This window comes from Crotalus tigris, unplaced genomic scaffold (assembly GCF_016545835.1).
Source record: "Crotalus tigris isolate CLP2741 ecotype Arizona unplaced genomic scaffold, ASM1654583v1 scf7180000017939.2460400, whole genome shotgun sequence".
NCBI classification, from domain to species: domain Eukaryota; kingdom Metazoa; phylum Chordata; class Lepidosauria; order Squamata; family Viperidae; genus Crotalus; species Crotalus tigris.
The window spans coordinates 1,595,389-1,618,917 of record NW_024096731.1 but is presented as its reverse complement, the minus strand read 5'-3'; the positions used below and the strand labels follow the sequence as shown (position 1 = coordinate 1,618,917).

At 35.8% G+C, this 23,529-nt stretch overlaps 1 protein-coding gene across 2 annotated transcripts in view; it reads right to left on the bottom strand.

Annotated features, from left to right (window-relative positions):
- ZCCHC7 (zinc finger CCHC-type containing 7) overlaps positions 1-21,602 on the bottom strand; it is a 152,283-nt gene extending 130,681 nt beyond the window's left edge. The window contains exons 1-3 of one of the 2 annotated variants that reach the window (XM_039344817.1): positions 21,445-21,595; positions 15,217-15,334; positions 12,008-12,730 (exon numbers count right to left, since the gene is read on the bottom strand). In XM_039344817.1, the coding sequence (XP_039200751.1) occupies positions 12,008-12,713 (706 nt within the window). In that variant the 5' untranslated portion in view covers positions 12,714-12,730; positions 15,217-15,334; positions 21,445-21,595. Of the gene's footprint in view, positions 1-12,007; positions 12,731-15,216; positions 15,335-21,444 lie in introns of both variants that reach the window. The other variant, XM_039344816.1, reaches the window with a different exon arrangement.
- Positions 21,603-23,529: the final 1,927 nt, after the last annotated feature.

Here is a 23,529-nt window from a genome sequence, read left to right as displayed (position 1 = left end):
TCAGCCATCTCTTTGGACGACTGGGCTAAAATAACAGCATGACTAAATCTGACATTGACCCCTTGGCCCTGCTAGAAGTTTAAAGAATTCCTTTGAGTCTTCTGAGATCATTTCCTCCCAGCTCCCCACCCCCTGCTCAACGACTCCAAAAGAATGGGCTAGTCCCAGACATTTGACAATCGTTTTGCAAAACGGTGGCATAAAGAATGGTGACACAGAAATTTTGTTGTATTGGTTATAGCACTCTGACATTAGATTGAGAACATGCTCAAGGACTGGGTAAAACTATCCATTAGCATATTTTATTTCAAAAGATTCTAGACAGAATTATTTGAATTCTAAGTCATTTCTACAAGAAATCTAAGAGATCTAAAATCAGAGGAGGCTGTGATTAATCAAACCAAGTAGCTACATTGATGCAAATACTACAAAAGGGAAAAGAGTTATATTTATTGTCCTACGTCTTTAGCAAATTTGCTTATATTTTTTAGAATTAAGATTTCACTTCAAAATCCACAATCATGTTTTTTTTTAAAAAAAGAAACAGAATCTTAAGGGCAAATGTTTTTGAAGAAACATTATTAGCAGGAAAATATTCCCTTAAAAATCAGATAAAGACACATAACATCCAAAGTATGGTACAAAGACCCCTTCAACAAAATCCTGTCTGATCATTTAGATAAAGAAATAAAGAAAAGAGGAACAATAAAGTCCTCCTTCTACCAGAAGGAAATTAGCTTTTTCACATAAATTTTGTTTATGTAAAACTGTAAAGAACAGAGCTGTTCACTTGCTAACATGTTCCCCACCCTCCTCAAATAAAAAAAAAATCCTTCTAGGTTCAGATGTCTGAAAGAAATGTGCCCTAAGAACTCTGCATCATAAAGAATTTAACTGGTAACTTTACACAAATTGGCAGCAATCCTCTTTACATGTGAATATTTTAAGAACTCACCTACTACAAATGTAAACTGATTTTTCTCTCTGCTTCAGTAAGCTGCCCTGAATGTTGCTCCTCATATCCTATCATTGTCTTCCTAAACAGAGTGCAAACCCTATCTAATCCTTTTAACTTTTTTTATTCTGTTTAGACAGAATTATAAGTACATGTCAGCCTAACATTGTACATTGGTTAAATGAATAAATGACCACCAAGGCTCCATTTTACAGCAATTTTTCCCATTATTGAAATTGTTCCTACTGTCTAGAAAATGATTTATTTCTCAGAAAACTGGTTTGACCTCAGAAGCCAAAAGGATCCACAGCACTTAGACTTAGTTACTACTTTTGATCCAATATATGGCAAATTTTTATTTTTACACAAGGTGGGTATATCACAATAAAAGATTTTGATTGCTAAACAGCCTCTTTTTACACTGGGAAAACCTTCCATACATTAACAAGTTATGGAGAAGAATCAGGCGAAAACTCTCCAAAGGACTGTTGTATTTATTCTTTGTGTACAAAGCATCTTGGGACCCTTTAAAGATAAGAAACAGATAATGATTGAAGTGTCCTGTGATCCATAGAAAATGATAATTAACATATTGGTCTTTAAGGTGCCAAAACACTGAAGAAAAGTTTCAGCTCATATGTGAGTGCGCGCGCGCGCGCGCGCGCGCACACACACACACACACACACAAAAGATGATCAGTGCTCTAGCGACAGAATATTTTCTCAAAGTAAATTTTATACCAGAAACAATGTTGGCATACCCTCTGATGATGGATGCATCCTTTTACATATGAGAAAGCAAAAGCCATTCAGGAAACTCTTTAATGCACTTATTAAGGAAAATAAGTTTTATTATATATACATTCTAGAGGCACGTCTTTATACCAGAAATAATCTTCTTAAAAGTGTTTTGAATTCCCTTTTAGATTAGATTTTTGCCATATCTTGTCACAACTCTCATAAGATTATACAGTTATACCTTGCACATTTCTGAAGTTTTTGCAAAAAATGCATATTTGATGAAATTATCAACTTTTGCCTGGCACCGATAAAATAGCTGAAAAAATAAACTAAAGCCCAGGTGCCTTAAAGGTTAACAGTCAAGCAAGCAGTCCAAATGTTGATTTTATTATTGTTATGAATGTTATTTTGTTAAAACAGAAATTTAAATATAAAATTAAGTATGAATCTGGCAGGTACTGAAAGTATTAGAAAGTAAACAAATATATATATGAAATTGTGAATTATATAAAATATTTATTATTTATATTAGAAAACCAAAGAAGTGGTTGGTCCCAAAGTTAACCACTGCATTTAATTTATGACATTTATTTTAATGCCATGAAACTGAAATCTCTATTAACAGTTTTATGTGTTAATATGATTTCAAGACCTACTTATTACAATACAATTTATTTCCAATTGATTCTTGCTAAGATACATGAATGAGTTCCTAAAAATATGTTTCAACGGTGCTATTTGATTTTTTAAAAGTATCACTGCATTATGGAACAAGTATTAAATACTAACTTTGAAGAAAATCGTTCTTGTCCAAGATAACTATTTAAACAGGTTAATTGGCATACTGCAAGATGTGTACGTATGGCTAAAATTGTTTCAATTTTATAAATGTTTGCAGCTGCTGTTACCTATCAGCAATTGTTTAAACAATACTGAAATAAACGTAAAAATGTATGTTTACAAAATACGATCACTGAGAATGCTGCCACACCTTTATAACCATTGGACAGTTGATCATAATGCACAATACCTTTGAAAATATATTCCTAATAATGTAGCACTATGTGAAAATTTTAACTACCTTCTTTCACCTTGTATTTTACATTCCAATTCTTCATTTTATTCAAGAGATTAATATTTCATCTTTAATTCTTGGTTTCATTTGGAATAATATAATGGATTTTTAAAATACTATGTATAATTCTGTAGAGTGAGATTAGACACTTTCATTTTATGACCTTTTGCCTGAAATGCCAAAGAGCATGTTAAATTGTAGCATAATTCAAACTTCCTACAAATAAACCATTATTTTTTTTCACATTACATTTTGCCAACAGTTACATTGCGGAATCAGTTTGGCAAAGTTTTTTTCTCCTAAAATGTTGATTTCTTGTAACATTTTATAAAGAAACAGAAAATTCATTTTCCCACTCATCCGCATAGCAAAAATGACAACGAAGAGCTTCCCAACCTGCAAGACTTATAAATAGAAGGAGATAAGGAAGAAAGATCAAACTGAGAGAAGTGGAAAAATTCCTCTCCTACCAATCAACAAAATGACAACAACAAAAAGTGAAAAGTCGCCCAGAATATATGACCATGTAAGCATGGGCACTCTTGCAGAAAACCTAGTCTGCAATCCAAAGCCATGGGAAATTTAAATTAGTTAAAGCCAAAATCCACAATAGGCAAAGAAATCTGTACAGATAAAAGAGACTGCTATGGCTCTAGGTATACTTAGTTTAGATCACTAGAGATTTCCACATGAACTTTATTAGTTTTATTAATTTTTTTTAAATAATCAAGAGATTCAAGTGTATCCACATTACACTGTAAAGAAGATTAACTTTTTTTCTTTTAATCAAATATCCATATGCATGTGCTGTTCCTAGCAAAGGGTAGATGATTCCCACTGCATATTACAGCTCCAGGGTGCATAGTGTTATAATAATGCATGGTTAAAGAGCTTCTGATGTTTAAATACTGTTAATATGGTTAAAAACAAAGGCACAAATTAGGCAAGTAAAAATAAAACATTTAACTTTAGGTTGATTCATTTTTTTCATGAAAAAGATATTTATCAGGTCATAGATACTACAACACAGTGACAAAGTCATCTTATGACATTAACTCTTAATGTTGCTCTTAGGAAATTCCCTGTTAAATTACACAGCTGCTTGATTTATATATTACCAAGTGATGTGACTACAACATTATTACCAATTGCTGGAAAAAAATGCTTTCCTTTAAAAAGATTTTTGCATATTTGTTGCATTATGAAATCTGGCAACAAAATGAAAAATTTAAGAATATGCTGTGAAACACTGACTTATCTCAGGCACATGCAACTACTGTTTTATAAAATATGAATCTATGTGTTCCCATATAAAGGTAAATTCCTATTCCCTTCACCAATGGATATGAACACTAATTCTGCAGAGGAGAGATTTTTTTCTGCAGATAAACAAATATCTCATTACCTCATCTCTAAAAATTTTGCTGTTTTTAATAGAAAAAATAAAACTGGTATTTTAAGGAATAAGGCTTTTTTTTAAAAAAAAAATCTTCTTGGATAAAATAATATTCTGTAAAGAATAGAATGACAATATAAAAATACTGGCCTCCAAAGTGTGGGTCCCTAACACAGCAAAACAAAGATTATTAAAATACTGCTAATAGAATATTTTTTCATAATTTTCAATTTTATGGTGAATTTTATTTTATGACTTTTACCAGGACACTTATAATTTCTCTAACTTCTGTTGTAGAAATGGACTAATGAACATTTTAATAATTTATGTAGTCTATTTTTTCAAGCAAAAAATAGTTCTTGTATTGCTCTTCAAAGCTACTGTTTCATCTAGAAAAAAAGGTACAGAATTTTTAAAAAAGATGTAGAATTAACCCTAACAATATAGTATAAGTGCTACTGTTTATATTGGACTGCCAAATCGTAGTCTTTCTAGTCTTAAGTACAATATTTACAATCAGATTGTACTGTTGTAAAAATTTTCAGTTTGCTATTAATCTGCTATTTTATAAGTTAAGTCCAGTAATGATTGTAATTTTATATATTGCATACTGGTCTACAAGCAAAAATAATGAAGATAATGGTCAACAACATTTATTACAAGAGTAGGAATAATTTCTCATAACGTGAAACATCCACAAATATTTATTAAGGAAATATAGGTTTATACTAGGTGTCCCCACATTTTGTCATGTGGAAAACTGCAAAATGATCAACAAAAAACTGTTTCTTGAGCAAGATGAGATAGTTTTGTTTGTTGTCATTATCATATATTGGCTGTTAATTTGAAGACTTTAAAATTTATAAGCACCAGAATTAGGCCTTCTATCATTTCTTGATTAAAGACTCCATAACAAGTGATGAGGACAGAGGCCCTGGCATTAGATAAAATGAACATTATTTAAAACACAGCATTATAACATTGAGACAAAGTGATCAGAAGAAAAAGTATAAATGAAATACTACAGTGGCTACTCAACAAGGACATGAAAACTAATCATAAATATCTAACATTGTAACATTTTAAAAATGAAATGCTGATCTATTTTTCTATAAAGATCTGAAAGCTTTCAATTTGCTGAACATTTTCTCCAAAATGCATTGCCATTTGATCTTACTTGTGAAGCACAATGACATTCATATTATATTCTTTTACAGGATTGGAGAGCAAGATTAATAATAAAAATATTAATATCCACATTTTTTAAGTGAGCCATTATATTACCGTAAATGCAAATATTTCTCAGAGTTATTACATTAGGTTCTGGAAGAAAGTATTCTTCAAATACCCTAATAAGAAATGATAAAAGGATAAACTTAAAGTCATACTATCAACTGTAAATATAAAAGATTTGGCTTCATTAGTACACAAGCTGTTGTGCTAGAACATTAAAAATTGTTTTTAGTTAAAAGGAACAGCACTGTGACTAATACTGCAATAACTTATTGGGGGAAATAAAAAAATCACAGTAACACACACATACATTGCAAAGTGTGATTATCCACTCTATTTTTTATTTTAAAAATATGTAACTTCTATAGAGTTACATATGCAAGATGGGCAGCAAATAAATTTACCAAATGAATAAATAACCACATTTGTAAAACAGTAACAGCTGGATTTGGGCATCAGAATTAACCACTGTACATCATTATGGAAACACATCATGGGGATTAAGTCTCCCTTTCTCCTCAACTGCAAAGAATTTTGAACTTGTTCTACTTATGTTTATCCACAATAGATTATTTTATCTAAAAAATAACAGATGGAACTGTTGGTTGAGAAATAATAAACATTCTTTTACTTCTCCAGCCATACAATCATATGAAGCAGCGGTTCTCGACCTGTGGGTCGTGACCCCATTTGGGGTCGAACGACCATTTTACGGGGGTCGCCAAACAACGCGATCCGCCATTTTTTTCCCTCAGGGGGCGCCGCCGCACATGCACAGCGCGTCCTTATGACCGGGGTCACCGTATAAAAAGGTTGAGAACCACTGATATGAAGGAACAGGCACAATTAGCCCTTATCTGTGAATGGCATCTAACTTTTTCCATAGTAGCAGCCATTTCTGGAATCATGGTTCAAAGTTTTTTAGCAGCATAGATTCTTACTAAGAAATGAACAATGAATATCTTGAGTCAGTCTTCGTCTTGTGCTGATACTGTAATTCTTAGTGTCAGAAGTCCAAGGTAAGACTTCTGTTGGCAGCCTGTCTAATCCAATGTTCAAAAGTCTCCCTGGCCACATGGACAGAATAGTCTCAGGGATTACAATCAAGACATATGGAACATGTTTTGTTTAAGCAATGGGTCCATACATAATCGTAAATAAGCCATTACAAACATGACTGTCATACTCCAATCTTCATAGAAGGGGGGGGGGAATTCATTGCCTCTGAGCATTTTAGCTAAGATCAAATGTAGAAACTCCAATTCAATAAACCAACCACCTGGAGGCCAATCAATTCAAAAAGATTTTCTGAATACAGACAGGTTTATTCTAAGATTGTAATCAGTAGCTCATCTGATATTTAAGTCTCTGCCTAAAATGAAAAATAGGAAAGCTAACGATGCTGATGTATGACTGTAACAAAGATTAATTTGATCTGATCTGGATAAAGCTGAAGTTCAAGCTAGAATAAAATTCTAGTCACAGCAGAAATAGTTTCAAGTAACTGAGGATGCCAATTAGAACACAGATGATGAAAAATTCATTGGAAGCACAATTATAAACATAAAACAAACCATCTTTGAGCTGCTCCTTCCAGGACAACAGCAGCAGCAGCAGCAGCCTTTTCTTTCACAAATGCATTCATACAGTGCCAGCCAGCAAAATTGTTTCTGAATGTACAAAACTCCTCTGTGGAAATTGAATGGACTAGTTCAGTACTGAAGCCATGAAGGGCACTCTGTCACCAACTTGAAACAAATAAAACTAATTCATAGTAGTAGCTGCATGCCATATTTTAATAGCATTAATATATTAATAAAATATCAATAACCTTATTAAATCAGTATGGAGATAATGTATTACATTTTTAAGCAAAGAACATGATTTAGCTGCTTATGAAATTGAGACTAAAACCTATTCTCTACATCTTTTGTATATCATGATTTTTAAACTCTTCCAGGAAAAAGCTGAAGACTTCAATGAGTTCCTTCTTGAGGGAAGGTGTAGCCTCTCTTACTTTTAACAAAGGAGCAATATAACCTTAATGAACAAACTATTAGACTGCTAACTTTAACAACAGCTACATTCAATTTAAGCCCTGCCCTTCTTGAGGCCCTGGAGAGGACAGCCATCTCTTGACTCAAATTGTAGAAAAAACTGATTTAGTTCCTATTCAAATCTGCATAATGGAATGAAAATGCTTCGATCATGCTAACACAGGGGACGTGGTCTGTGACACTGCCTTTTTTTTAATCTAGAAAAATAATAAACATTGACAGAGTCTTCTTCAAAGACAATCTCCTGGCTATCTCTAATGGTCATAGCAATTCTGTTATCTTCCAAACTGGACCAAAACCCTTTGAGACCACCAAGACTTTTCACAGGCATGTTTTGTTTTTGACTCCAACCCACAGCAACCACTCACTCAGAACAATTATTTGCCAAGCATCCGTAGTGTTCCCTCAACTTAAATAAACTGTTGAACACACAATTTGATTGAGGCCTGCTGTTGTTCCTTGTCTCTCTGGCTGACCCTATGCTGCTGTCCAATCATCACAAAAGAGACTCAATCTCCATGATACTACAACTCACCCAATCTATTGTAACTGGAGTGACCAACTGTGGTCTAATGTTTGGGGGGAGGGAAATAAAAGAACAGCATGGGTATCAAAACTAAAAAACTAATTTCTATAAAGAGAGTTGAAAGGAGCAGGGAATATTAAGAACGGAGGGTTCTGCAACTACTTACAAATATCACTTTTTTTGTAGGAATAAATAATGGATATAAAAATTGTAAGACATTTCTTGAAGAACAGGTTCCCAAGCATGCTGAAGAACAGTCAAAACTACATTTGGCAGAATCAATTTCAGAACCACAAGAGAAAGTAACCAAAAAAAAACAAAAAAAAAAACCCATCCCAAACAAACATGGGGCTTCCTGGGTGTGGCAAACAGCCCCAGAGCCATGTAGTTCTAGGGCTGCTTCCTGCCCAGCAAGGCACGGGGCAGGGCACCAAAAGGACAGAGATGGGACAGGATGGATAGGCAGATAGAGGAAGTAGGAAGCACTCCCTTACTTTACTAGGCTTGGGGCTGAGAGGAATCAAACCCAGAATGGCTTGGCTTGGGAGGGGTACTCTCAGTTAATTCTCAGTTTCTCAGTTAATGATAGCAAGAAGGCATGCCTGAATTGCAATCACTAAGCAATGAAGGCACACAACTTCCTGCTTTACAACTACATCATTTAGATTTGATGGCTTAATGATGAAGACTTCTAACTCTACATGTAGGAAAAAGTATGTTATTTACATTACATATAACTTTAATAATATGTGTTATTTTTTATAATATTTGTGGGGCATATTATTCATTTAATCCATTCTTAGAAACTGAAAGGGAAAATAAATAAATACACACACACACACACACACACACACACACACGAGAAATCTTCCATGACAGAATGTTTTTCCTTGCTTTTAGCAATGAAGTCTACTTGCTTAAGATAGCTATAATCCAGAGATTTGTTTGAAATGTTTAACTGTTAAAAGATCCAGATCTCAAAGTTATGTACTGAACACACCCATGAAGGATTTTGTTACTATTGTTACTGAACACAGGCTGATCTTGGAGCAGTCACCTTTTTCTATTGTATGTTCTGATTGGCAGTATTGGAGTTACAGGTCCAAGTAATAACATTTTCAGTTTTTTTTTAATTTAATAATTTATTTGGCAAAAGTTCCCTTAGCATCATGGTGTACAGTTTTAAAAAAAATAGGAAATAGATATCTAACTTGACACCAACCATTTCTTGTCACCCATCGATCTCAATTTAAAAAGCCAAATAAATAGAAAATGGTATGTTTAAAAACAAAGCTGAATATCATTTAGGTTCACTGGCACTTTAGAAAATAAAGACAATGGAAATATATGTTTGGAAACATGGCCATCTACCAAGAAAAATGACCAAGATAAGTTGGGTTAGTTGACAGTTTCCTGGAGAGCAAATATGGATAGAAAGGCACAAAATACTTTTATTCTCTAGAAAAAGGGTGTTTCTATCTGATCCATTTACCATAGCAGCCATTTCATGAAAAACCAAATCACTCCCAAATTACAGCTATTCTATGACACTACCCAAAAGATCCTTCCAAAGTTTCAGACATGTTCACCGCTGCAGAAAAAAATATCTAAGTTGTTGACATGGTTCTTCATGAATTACTAAACGTTTTAGGCAGAAAGTAAAATTATGCCTGGGCCATCCTGTTGTTTACAGAAGCAATTTCTGCTTATTGCACAAGAGAGTGGTAACTGAGCCTTCATTCCCACTGCTATTCCCAGTCAACCTCAAAGTGTGCTTCAGAAACTTTTCCTATCACCTTTTGAAGAAGATTGAGGATGCACAACAAACTGCATAAAGAAAAACAGGGCAAATCCTTTTGCAAAAGCAAAAGGAGATTTGTACAAAAGTGAGCTGCTGGATTCAAGGGTGGTTAAGCACACATGTAGTGCAGCCACTGCTAATTCTGAATAAATAACCCTCTTTGCCACACCTCAGGAACTTGTATTTTGTTTCCGGAGTACCCACCAACTCCCAAGAGTCCCGTTTTCAGGGAGTAGAAAGATTGCAGGAATATTCTGCTCACAGAACAGAATTTAGAATAAATCAATAATCATATAACACTTTGCTAAAATAATATCATATATAGTATGTTTCTTCTTTGTGAATTATATATTCCTAGGCCTTTTTAAAAAGCTAGACTAGATGTTACAATTTGAGGAGCTAAATTATAAAAGCTAGCACACACTGATATAATACAGTCTAAGAAAATCTGTGCAGTATGCCGAAACTAAATCTCAGGTTGAAATGTTTATTCTTAATGATGACCGAAATTACTATACAAAATACCATACATTGCCATATAACAGAGCTTAAATTAACAGGGAAAATAAAATATATTTATTATATTCAGTTTATATGAGCAATATATGCTGTGTGTGTGTGTGTGTGTGTGTGTGTGTGTCTGGGGGAGTCAGCTGGTGGAGACTAGGAAATATGCCTTTTCTGCTGTAGTGCCTGCCCTCTACAGCATTCATCCTTCGGAAATTAGTATGACGTCAACCCTGTTGGCCTTTTGTAAGGCCTTGAAGACCTGATTATATGCCCAGGCCTGGGGCTCCATTTTGTTAATAACAATAGTACTAGCAAGGGCCCTGTTTCCTAATTTTGTTATGGATTATAGATTATAATTTTCTATATGTAATTTTATAATTTTCTTTGCTGTATATATTTACTTGTTTTTAAAATATGTTTTAATTGGCTTTATAATTGTCCACTGCCCAGAGGCATGTGTTTAAGATGGGCAGCTGTATAAATTGAATAAATATATTGTAAAAAAATAAATAAAAAATATTAAGATTTTTATGCACAAATTAAATGAATACTTGCTTTTAGGTGTTTCATACTTACCTCGTATCTTCTGTGGTTTTCTTGCTAATAATATGCAAACCTAATTTTAAGTTTTTATTTGTAAAACAGTAACTTATTCAGACAGCAAATCTTATAAAACACTCAGGCAACCGTCATTAAATACATTTCCTTTCCCTGTGAAAATACCATATTTTGAATTAAGATGAGGATGAGAACTAAAATTTGTGTCTTTTTAATGACATGTTGGTGGAAAGACAGACAGAATGCAGATAATCCTCAATTTATGACAATTGGGACTGGAATCTCAATGTTGAGCGAATTACATGGCGGGCTATGGTGTGGGGAGTTGGGAAGAATTTCTCAGTGGCAGCAGCAGCGCTAGGGCTAAAGCCAAGATCTGAGGGTGGTGGCACTGGCTGAGACTGCTGAAGGCCCAGGGCCTCTACTTCAAGCCCAGCCTTGGCCTTGCTGGGAAGGGTGACCTAAATTGGGGAGAGGAGAATAGGTAGGTGGAGATAGCTGCAGTGCTCCTGTGGTTATAAGTCTGAGCAGGCTGCCAAGCACCTGAATTTTTATCTTGTTACTATATGGGAACTGAAACTTCAAACACTGGTCTCTTCATTCAGCGCCATCATAATTTCAGTTGCTAAATGAATGGTCATAAATCAAGGATTAACTGTAAAGGAAAAACCAAGACTATCCCACATTTGTTTTCATAACAGACTTTATCACTGTCTCCAAATACTGTTCTCTCTGGATTGGAAATGTTAATAGCTTAAATTATAATTTTACAGTTATCAGTCCAAAAGTATAGTGTGCCTTTATTTTCCTCATTTATTGCATCAGTATAACATTTGTAATCTTTTTATTGCAGATGCATATTAGGTTCATTGCAATGTGCTCTTCTTTTCTAAGGTTACAAACTGTGGACCTATTCCAGGAAGACTATACTTCTTTATAAATAGGTGTAGGGCTGTGGTGTGAATGATATTCTGCTATTGGTACCTTTGTAAACATGATTTACAAAGGTACCAATATATTTTATAGCAGTCATTATCCTTACTGTTTTATTTTCCAACACACTAAAACTGTTTGACCCTTTATATTTACTCTTTCTATTATGATCTAATCTTCCTTGTAGCTACTTGGAATCACCCCCCACAAAAACATACTAACCTTTACTGGCTGAAGTTCTACAGCCTTCAAGATTTAACAGAATATCATCATCTTTGTCATCTGCGGCACTTCCCAGCAGCATCCAGCTCTCCACATTATCATTTTCAGAGGATATACTTGACACATCAATTGCATCATCACTGCTGGAGCTGTCCTCAGTTACTAAAACTCTATGAATCATGTGAACATCACCCTGGTTATTTAAGGTTGCCTTTTCATCAGCCCTTCTTGCTTTACTTGAATTTACTGCAATCTGATCCTCAGTTTTCAGGATAGGCTGGGAAGGGTGTTTAATAGATTTTTTGGCACAAGAATATGCAGTCTTATTTAATTTACGTAAAGTTGGAGACGCTGATACTGTTAGCTTCTGGAGTTTACTCTCATAAATGCTATCTTCATCAGGAGTATCAGACAATATTATGACATCGGAGCTATCCGAAATGTTAACATCACTATCTAAAATGACAATTAAGTTATTTCTCTGATCTTGTTCATTCTCTGATTTCTCTTTCTTCAAGGACTTAAATTCTTCTTGTCTTTTGAAATCCTTATTGTTATTTTCACTGACATCCCCAAGATCTTGTGCATAATGGATTTGACTGTAAAGATGAAATTCTACTTCACTATCAATGCTTGTTTCACTGGAAGACCCTTCAGAATAAGGGTCATCTTCAAATGCTTCTGCATCATCATATCCACTGAACATTGTGGTAAATATTTTATCTAAGGGAAAAAACAAAAGAAAAAAATGAATGAAGCTCAGCAAACCAATGTAGATATTTCATTAACACAGAGAACAAGCTTTACAGTGAACAAAACTTCAGTCCATCTATTCTAGGGTGCGTTTCTATGCATGTTTTGGGTAACACTGGCTCCCTCGGCCATGAAACGGAGATCAGCACCGTGTCCTAGAGTCAGGCACGATTGGACAGGAAACCTTCACCTTTATCTTTTCACTCAAAATCAAGCTCCAATGTGTTCAGTGGGTTTTATGCTTTTGAAAGAAAACTTTTAACAAGGCAAAAGGTTCCCTAAAATATAAGTGCATACCGCACTAAATAAAAATACCAATGCTATGTACTTGTGAGAAGTGTATTCCAAGGCTATGCAAAGTCTTTCAGAAGAGGGCCAAAAAGCTACTTGGCAACCAAGAATTCTGCCAGCTCTCTACTGCGCTGCATGCAGCGTGAAGAGAGATGAGACAAAGTGAGGATTCTTTTATCAATTTACCCAAAAGACCTGCTTGTCAAGAATGTTTTGACAGATACAAAAGAAATGTGGTTTGGAAAATAGAAAGAAGAGATAACTTATTGTACTCAGGGGCTGCAATTGTGCAGATACTCCAGGTTGAATAAATTCTGCCTCTCTAGTGAAGCCCATCACATACCAGATCCCATCCATTATTTCTTTTGCGACAGGCAATGACGGAAAATGTTCGACCCAAAAAAGGGTTCACTAATTTGAATGATTTAATAGGTCAATAGTTTTATAAAATAAAATCAACCAGTTTAAATATAAAATACTAACGTTATATTCATATTTCTGTTTATTGGTCCATTACTTTTAATGGATAAAAAAAAGAGAGAAAACAATTACATTGGCATAGGATGTAGGGAGAAAAAAACTGACGAGCTCAAATAAACAATTTCCCTTGAAGAAATCCAGGCCCCATGTTCTCTTGAGAGGAGGGAGAGACAGTAATAGTTCCGGCACATAATTGGAATCCATTCAGATGGTAACTAATATAAGCCCAGACAAGGAACAATAGAAGAAATACATGCCAAACAAATGAGAAAAAAATTCCAACTCTTTTCATCAAGCTCTCTGGAGATCACTAAGCTCTGACCTCACTGAGCATTTCAGCAATTTATAAATGTTGTTAAATATTTACACACCACTTTTCCAATTGATTAAAGTGGCTTACAACCAACAAACAAATTAAATAGTATCAAAAATGTGTAGCCTTGCAATTAATCCACTTAGCCTTTAAAAATATTTTTATGTTACACTGTACACATTTTTTTTTAAAAAAAGGCAGCAAATAGCAGCCAATTTATTTCTCAAAAGATTCCTGAGTTTTGAAACAGCCATTGTAAAAACTCTGTGTTAGGTCATGTGTTCCTGACAAAAGCTAAGCCAAAAACTCTCCCTATTTGTTTTATATTTATATTTAAATTCGAAATGACTCCCAGCAGTTTAATTCACAAAAATATAAAACAAAGTAAAACCTAAAATTTACAATAATACAATAGTTGCATTAGTGTCCATTAACCACCCAAAGAGGCTTTCCAATAGTCCTGTCATAATAACTTCTGGAAACCCAACATGGAAGGTATCAGCCTAATTTCCAAATTAGGCAATTGCATAATACTATACAGAGGCTGCAAATGAAAAACTTTGCCTGAAAACGCTTATTTCATTCACTTCACACACCTGAAGGAAGACTAAAAAATGCTAATGTTGAGCCAAATTGGGTAGGCTAAGTGAGACACTTCTATGCAGAGAAACCAGCCTTGCTAATAACCCAATGTCAAGTCATATAGGACTTTGAGGGTAAAAAACCAGCACTTTGAATCTGGGAAACTAATAATCAACGCTGCAACCATAAAGCAGGTATTATATGATTATAGTGGTTTTGACTTGTTAATACACAAGCAGCTATATTTTGTACCAGTTGTAACTTATCAACTAGTCTTCAGAGATAGCTCTATCTAGAGCACATAGCAGTAATTCAAATAATAGCAACAGCAATAGCACTTAGACTTATATACCACTCCATTGTGCTTTATAGCACTCCCTGAGCGATTTACAAATGTCAGCATATTGCCCCTAACAATCTGGGTCCTCATTGTACCGATCTCAGAAGAATGGAAGGCTTAGCCAACCTTGAGCCTATCCGGATCGGACTCCTGGCTGTGGGTAGAATTATCCTGTAATATTGCATTTTAACCACTGTGCCACCACAGCTCCTAATAAATACATGCTATGTATTTATATGACAAAATCACTATGAGAAAACCTTCCCAGTCCAAGTAAGGCCTCAATTTTGAAGTAGCCATAAGCAGGGTGGATTTGATTTAAATCAAGTCGATTTAAATCACGAGTAAAAAGGCTTGATTTAAATCAACTCAATTTAAATCATAATTTTTAAAGAGCAACGGTCATCTCTGTCCAGCAGCGGCTCTTCTTCTGACTCGCTGTTGACTCACCGATAGTCCCACTCAGTTTAAAGGGATGGCTGGTGATATGGCAGTGACACAACAAGGTGAGGGACGTGGCAGGCAGCAGATGAGTGGATGCCCGCTAACAGGTGCTGCCATTATGGATCTGAAATGACAGATGCTCTTTAAATATAAGGACTCATTCTTGCTGGTAGTTAGAATCTTTTAATATTATTATTTGCAAACAAAATGAAGGTTTCCTATTTAGAATAATAAGCTGTCAGGTTGGTAAAACAGTGATATCAGAACCGATTTTAGGTTAATAGGTTAATCACACATAGTTGGAGAACTACTCAAATTTCTTTTATTTAATTAAAACACTTAGAGCCTGCTGCAGATGCATCTCTCTTCAAACAATCATACAGTTTGTAGTGTACATAGACTTGCAAAACAATGGGATAATGGAATATTCCTGAACTTTGTTTTATGATTTATCTCATGGTTACTATGAAATTGTGTGAATGCATCGATGCAGTGCATGTTATCTCAGCTTGCAGAGCTTGGATTCATTGAATGAGTTTACCAAAAATGTAAATATTGCAGAATATATAGCCTCATGCTACATAATTAAGCTCCACTTCATGCTGAATAAACTAAATGATTAATGTATCTTAAATAGAAAACTATATTTAGATAGATTTTTACTCCAAAAGCATTTTATTAAAATAAACTTGATAAAAACATAAAAAAATCCAATTTAAATTTTAAAAAATCTGATTTTTTTGTTTTAAAAAACCATTAATTATTATCCACCTTGGCCGTAAATCAAGGAAGGGCACCAAATTGGACATAAGCTTTCAAATAAGTTCTACTCCTTCTGCCCAAGCAGTAACGTGTCTTGCATATGTTCAGCTTCAGCTTGTTTCATGTCATCCAAATCCAAACAGCCTCCCAATATCACTGTGAGATTTACCTAGCATCTCCAATTCACAGGGTTCAAATTATATGAAATGCTGTTATTATTTATCCTGCTCATTTTATATATTTTGTGCAACTCAAAGCAGTTGACATACCTAATTTTTTCATACCTCCTACTTTCCCCAAACTAATAACCATATAACATGGACTGGACTGGCCCAAAATCAACCAGCTGGATTTCATACATAAGAGAGGACAAGAACACCCAACCTCCTGCTCTTGAGGCTAGCAATTCACAGGACCACTACACAAACTGGCAATACCAAAATGTATTGTCCCTAGATTGATGGTATCTCATCCTGAACCAATGGACGACCTATATTAACTGCTAATAAATGTTTATAATCTTGGACCAAAGTAAGCCTTCTCTCATGAGGAGAAACAGTTCAGGTAATATGAGAGTCCCATAGAAAAAAAATGCTGGGATGTATGGTACAACCTGAGGTCTTCCACATTATCAAAATTACCATTTCCAATACTACATTCTGGCTGAAAATGATGGAATTTACATTTCAATAATATTCACAGGACTGCAAGTTACCCAGGTTTAAAGTCAATATTCTATATGGCAGTGGTGGCGAACCTATGGCACGCGTGCCAGAGGCGGCACTCAGAGCCCTCTCTGTGGGCACCCGTGCCGTTGCTCTAGCCCTGCCTCCCCCCACAGCCCTTTCCTCACCAGCAGCACCCCCGGAGAGTTGCCCCCGAGCGTGGCCCATGCAGAGCAGCACAGCCAAGGATATGGCAGCTGGGCAGCGGGGACGAGATTTTACCGTCATGCCCCGTTGTGTGTAGTTGATGCTGCGGGGCGTGGGCGGAGGGGGGCTGCCATGGTGCTGCTGGGCCGCCTGGGTGATCTGCGGCAGGCCATGGAGGCGGTGGGTGGCCCTTTGAGCAGGCACAGGGCATGGGGGATGGAGTGGTAGATTGGGCAGGGCTGGGTTTTGGGCACTCAGTCTCTAAAAGGTTTGCCATCACTGCTATATGGGATTTAAAAACCAAATGATAGCCAATAAAACATAAATGATGAAGAATACCTGCACTTTCAAATACCTCTCAGCACATGCACAGGAGGATTCTTGATCAGTTGAGATTTCATATAGCTTTCAATTACAACCCTGACTCAGGCTTTCAAGTTACAAGAGGACTGCAATGCAAGGACCAATTGGCAGGTTCATCCCTGGAAACAACTTAAATGGTGATTTATTCTCTGTCATTCACTAGTTGTAATATTTAAATGTGGATGTAGGACTTTAACAATGACTTGTTAGAGCTCTTACCACTGGAATTCATTTAAATATTGGGGAAACCCAACTCTGAAAGCTACAGTTTTATAAGAATATTAATCAGAGTTCTAATACAGTCCTGGAAGAATCCTACATAATTCTTTATAAAGTAGGGAAAGTTTACCTAGGATTAATGGGCATTTAATATTTCTGCTCAAAGATCATATTGAGCAGCAATTGACAGGTTTTCATTACCTAAAACAAATTTGGGTCTGAAACAGCACGTTGATGTAATTGTAAAAGACAGATGATTCTAATGTCAGTTTAGATCACAGGTGTCAAACTCACAACGTCATGTGACTTTTTTCCCATTGCTGTTGGCCGGCAGTTTGACACCCTCTAGTTTAGATTCTGTTAGCTATATACAAATTTGATCAAATTTCAAATCAGCAAAGATCCAAAAAAAGCACTGAAATAAGCTACCATTTAAATTCCTCTAGATTCAACTCTATTATATAATACATCATACTGAAGTGAATTGTTCCAATGTTCTAATTGGGATAAAAATTATTTTTTTCACCATTGTATTTTGAATCCCAATGGCATGGCTTGTTAGGTTCAAGCGTACATAGTTAGGTACTGACACAAAAACCCCTCTATGTACACTAATTCCTCAGAGCTATACATAATTGCATGATATAAGGCAAGTTCCTCTCTAGAGAACCAACAGAATTCTACCTGATTCTACTTAGTGTCTTTATTACTGCATTGACACTTAAATATTATTAATACTGCAGAACAAAAGGACTCATATATTTCAGGGAGGGAACAGCTTCCATACAACCTGATTTCTTTTTTTTCTTCTTTCTTTGCCAAGTTCTTCTGCATAGGTCATGACTCCCTTTGTTCATGAGGTGGCATAGGTCAAAAGAAAATTACCAGGTATGGCATTAGTAGACAATTCTTAAAAGCTGTGTATTTGTATAAAGCAAGGGTCCCCAACACCCATCTGTGGACCAGCACCAGTCCAAGGCATGCCAGAAACCAGTCCACGCAAACAAGCAAAGCCCCATCTGTGGGATGCAGGCAGCACATGAAACCACGCCCCCTCTCTCCACGGAACCGGTCCCTGGTGCTCAAAAGGTTGGGGACCTCTGGTGTAAAGCATGACTTCCCCAAGTAAATACCATCTCAAGCTTATATTTAAAGAAGGAAGGCTCGCAGTCAGAAGATAAAGAGCTACTTTATTTGTAGCTTGCCAACACTCAGCCTACAATAGTCCGTCTTGCCAAACCTTGTTCTTCTGGCAAGCAACATTATCTGACAAACATTTTAACACATTAATCATACCTTAGCAAATAGAGACAACCCTTCATATTATAACACACACACACACACACACACACACACACACCAAACTTGACACATACAAGACCTAGCACTATGACAAGTAGTTGGCTTGTTATCCAAAAGTTCACACACTTAATTTTCCACACACTGTACTAATTCATATGAGGTATTTCTAAGAAGAATTCCTTTCCTACAAAACTGATGACGAAAGCATGGTTTATTAACTCAAAGTTCTCAGATCAAGTCATACTTCCATATTGTACAAATACAGCAAGGCATCATTTGTGAATCAATGCTAAATCAAGCAAAGATTAAACTACACTACACCTCATTAAAGATTTGCAGGAACATTTTTAAAAATAAAGAAACCAGAGTTATCACAGTATAGATAAGAAGCATTTTGTTTCTTCCACTCATCTAAAATTAGTATCTATACAATACCAGAGAAATGATTTGATGTAGTGGTTAAAATATCAAGCTAGAAACCTGGAGACTGTGAATTCTATTTGCACCTTAGGCACAAAGGCAGTTGAGTGATTTTGATCCAGTCACTCTTTCTTGGCCTTAGGAAGGGGGCAATAAGAAAAAAAACTTGCCAAGGAAACTGCAGGGACTGGTCAATCCAATCACTAGGAGTCAACAACTGACTTGAAACCACATATATATACATACACACAATAAAATAAACAATACATATGAAGTTGTTTTATATAAAGGTAGGCCGTTGACATTTGTCTTCCCTATAGGTATCAGCTCTCCAAAATTTTAAACAGAAATCTCTTCAGTTTTACTTTATGTTATCAAGGTTTGAATCCATAATCTTTTGCAAATCTATTTAGCTAAGCATTAGTATTATTAAAACTATTACAGTTATTTGACAAAAGTAGAATGCAATTCCACTTTCCTAAATAAAATTTTAAAAAATCTGAAAATGGGGTAAGAAACCTAGTGCCTTATAGTTAATGTTTTTATTTTTCAGTTACAATTCCCTTAATTCCTGTTCATTTGTTATGCTGACTGGGGCTTATGAGAGATGTAATGCAAAATATCTGGAAAGTACCCTAGCTTTAAGGACAAAAAGATATGAAAAGAACCAAAGAAATAAGTTAACTTCTTTAACCTGACCAATTTTGTCCTTGTGGAATATTATTACTTCAATAATATAAAATACTATAAGGTGCTATCATGACTACTTATTAATAGCCTATTTCATAGATGAGCAAATCTATATTTAGTGAAAGCTGCATGCTCATAGTAACTGACTAGGATGGAATTTTAATAGACGTTTCCTCAAAATAAAAATGTAACACATCCAATGTATGTGAGCTTCTGAAATAAGCAAATATTAAATGTTTTTAGGTTATCTGATACCAGGGCAATAAAAAAAAAACAAAATTCCCACATTACCCATGTTTTATTTGCTGAGAAAAATGAAATAGGTAAACTATAGAAAAAAGAAAGCTCTCCTAACAGGACAGCAACATTATTCAAGTTTAGACACTTTATTTTCATTTCTCCAACAATGAATTAAAGGTAAGCTTATGCCAATTATCAGGAAAGAAAGGGAAGGAATAGGAAAGACACCAGCTTTGCTTCTTCCTGTATAGGACAGTACTGTAATCTTGAAGTTTCTATTATCACAACCATCCAAAGGCAGCAATGAGATTCTTCTATAAATATATCAGCACAGAATGTATGGGCTACACATATTTTTATTTCAATCATATTTCATCCATGAATTTAAGGTAGTACCCATATTTCTTTAACTTTTATTTTAGTATGACAGTTGGTGAATGGCCAAGATTAGCCAGTAAGCTTTCTCCCTTACTAACTACACTGAGGTCTCTTTGATATGCATAAGATGGCTTTGATAGCACTGCCTAGCATTATTTTGTTATTGGTTTCTTCAAGAAATTGGTTTCTTCTGTGCTATCAGAGAGAGGGAGAAGTCTATTTCTTAGAAACTGAAAAATAGGTTTATATTTTTTCCTATTTAAACTTTTAACTTCTCCAGCACTACTAGTGTGTATTTTCCCCAACTACCGGTATATACAAATTTTAAAACCGGCAAAGCTGAGAAGCCTTCAAACCTCATCAGGCCTTGCTTTTCTCTCATTGAGATATTCCTAGGCTGCCCCACAAGCAGAAAAGCAACCCCCATGATTCTGTTACAACAGGTTATTATAAAGTATTCTATCATTTAAGAATCAGCATGTCACTGTTTTGTTCTCTCTCCAATTTCTTCTCCCGTGTCCAGTCTTATTATGAAACTGTAATCCTAAAGACACACAGTCTCTTTTGCATTGATTAGGAAACCACCTTAGAACCCTTTCTGCCTAAACCCTTGAGATAAATAAATGGATAATCAATATACACAAATGCCTCATGATACGCAATGTAGCCTTCTGAGAAAACGATTTTGCAAAACAGGAGGAAAAAAAAATTAGGGACCATGTTCCTCCGATCCTTTCCTAAGAAACATCCTGTACACCCCGGAAATAACCCCAAAAGCACAAACGTGGCTCTGATGTTGTCTTTCCTTTCTGCTTTACGTCCTTCTGACCTGGTCACTGACCAAAGCATGAAGTTTTTTTAGGTGCGTAACCGCTCTAAAATGGGGAGGGGGAGAGGAACAAAAAGCCAGAACTCAGGCTAAGATGGGGAGGGGGGGGAAGAGACACGAATCGACGAATTCATGGCCTCCTTCGCCCACGTTACTCACTAGCGCTGCCTGCTGCAACCAGGAAACCCCTCGAGACCGGAACAGTCGCCACCAAAGACCCCTCCTCCCGCCTCTCACGTCGAACTGCGCTTCCGCCCGCCGAGAAAGGAAAAGGAGGAGGAGGCGCGGCTGATTAGGTAAGTGCTATTGCGCCTGCGCTTCAGGGGCATCACGCCGGCAAGGACGCAGGCGAAAGCACGCGCCGCTGCCACTTCGGTGTGAGGTCACGGGGCTGGCCGGGCGCCTGAGCACGTGCGCTTGGTTCCCCCCCCCCTTGTTAGAACGGAGTCCTTTGGATCCAGCCTTCCTCTACGTATCAAAGGAATTATGGTGTGTTTGTGTGTGTCTATATCAGTATAGTTGGAGGGCACCAGATTGTAACGGCTCTTTTTAATTGATGTTTGTGGATTCAGAACTCATAATTTGGGACTTTAAACAATCCAGCCCATGGCTCCAATTCAGCCTTCTTTAACCGGCTGGATCAAGATGATGAGTCTTGGTGCTCTGCTCTCTGATAGCACCATTAAGGACTCTGGAAATGTTCAAGCAGTTGTCCAAGTGTTACCTAGATGCTGTGGACTACAACTCCCATCCGGATAACTAGACGTTCTGGGGTTTGTAATCCAAAGGAAAGGGTATTCTCCCTCCCCCATTTTTTTTAGAAGATGGATACAGATTTATCCAAAAGGCCTTGGATCTGGAAAAAAAAAAATCAAATCCTTCCAGTATTGGTGGTTAAAACACATTTCCTTCATCGTTTGTAGATTCTTCTAGTAGTTTTGGAATAGGATTTTTTTTTTTAATTTGTTAATCTGAAAAAAAAAACGTTTTTTAGTACAACAAAACTGATGCAACCCTGGGGATTGCTGGTGGCTTGAGGGCATTGCCATATACTTTCACCCTTCTGAAATTTTTAACTTTGATTTTTACTTTTAACTTTTAAGTTCTAACTTATTCCTGTTTTTAATTTGTGGTTTTATTCAGAGTTTATATTTTATTATGTTGTAAACTTCCTAGAGTCATTTGGATGAGATAGGCAGTGCAGAAATTTAATAAATAAACAAATGAACATGATACATAAAAGTAGGCATATGATTTTAAAGCTGATGAGAGATGTAAATCAACTAAATTGGTTTTCTCCAATCTTGCACTCTCTTTTTTTATTGAAGTCTTAATTCCCAGATGAGTAACCTGTCTCTTCATTCCAAAGCCTGACAGTCAGTTTTGGTGATCATCTGTAATTTTCTTAGCTTACAGAATAAGAGCTGCAACCATGTGTAAATTTACAGTTCCAGTGATACAGAGTTTATGCGAGTAGACTGTTTGCATGAATAATATTTTGAGAAAGTGAGCTGGCAGCTATTTATCAGAGTGATGATTGCAACCTCATATAGTTATCTGCTGTGCACAGTTCAGAGAAAGTGAGTATGGCCAAATTCCATGCTTAAGCATCGTAAAGTTCTATGGAATGAATCCACAGGCTCCATCCAACAGAAAAAGGATTTCAGAATCTAATCACAGATTTTTCTGTGAAGTTAAAATGTCATTTCTGCTATTCCAAATTATTTCTGATGGTAGTCAGCCTTGACTTATTCTATATATTGTACAAAATTCCACTGTGATAAGAAAGCTTGATTTGCCTAATAGAGGTAAAAATACATTCCAAGGGGAGGGGGGAGGGAGTTCATAGAAGAATATATAAAAATTATGCAAATTTTTGTCAAAAAAAAAACACAAAAGCTTGTTTTTTGCCCACACACATTCCATATGTGATAACAAATGGCTCACTATCAATACTTCTGTTTCCCCAATTCTGAATCTAATTGAGAGTCTGCTGACAAAAGAATTTCTGTACGTTAACACTCATTAAATGGTTACTTGAGGTATCTCTTGGTCTCTGGGAAGGCACCGGCTAAGACTCTTTAGAAATTAAAGGTGAACTACTATACTAATGTATACCAACTATTAAAATATTAAATGATTGTACAATGAAGTTGAAGGAATTGATCAATATCACATTTCCTGTAGTAAAGGGAGAGGAAGAACAAGATATATTTAAGAGTAGCCCCACGGCGAGATAAGCAG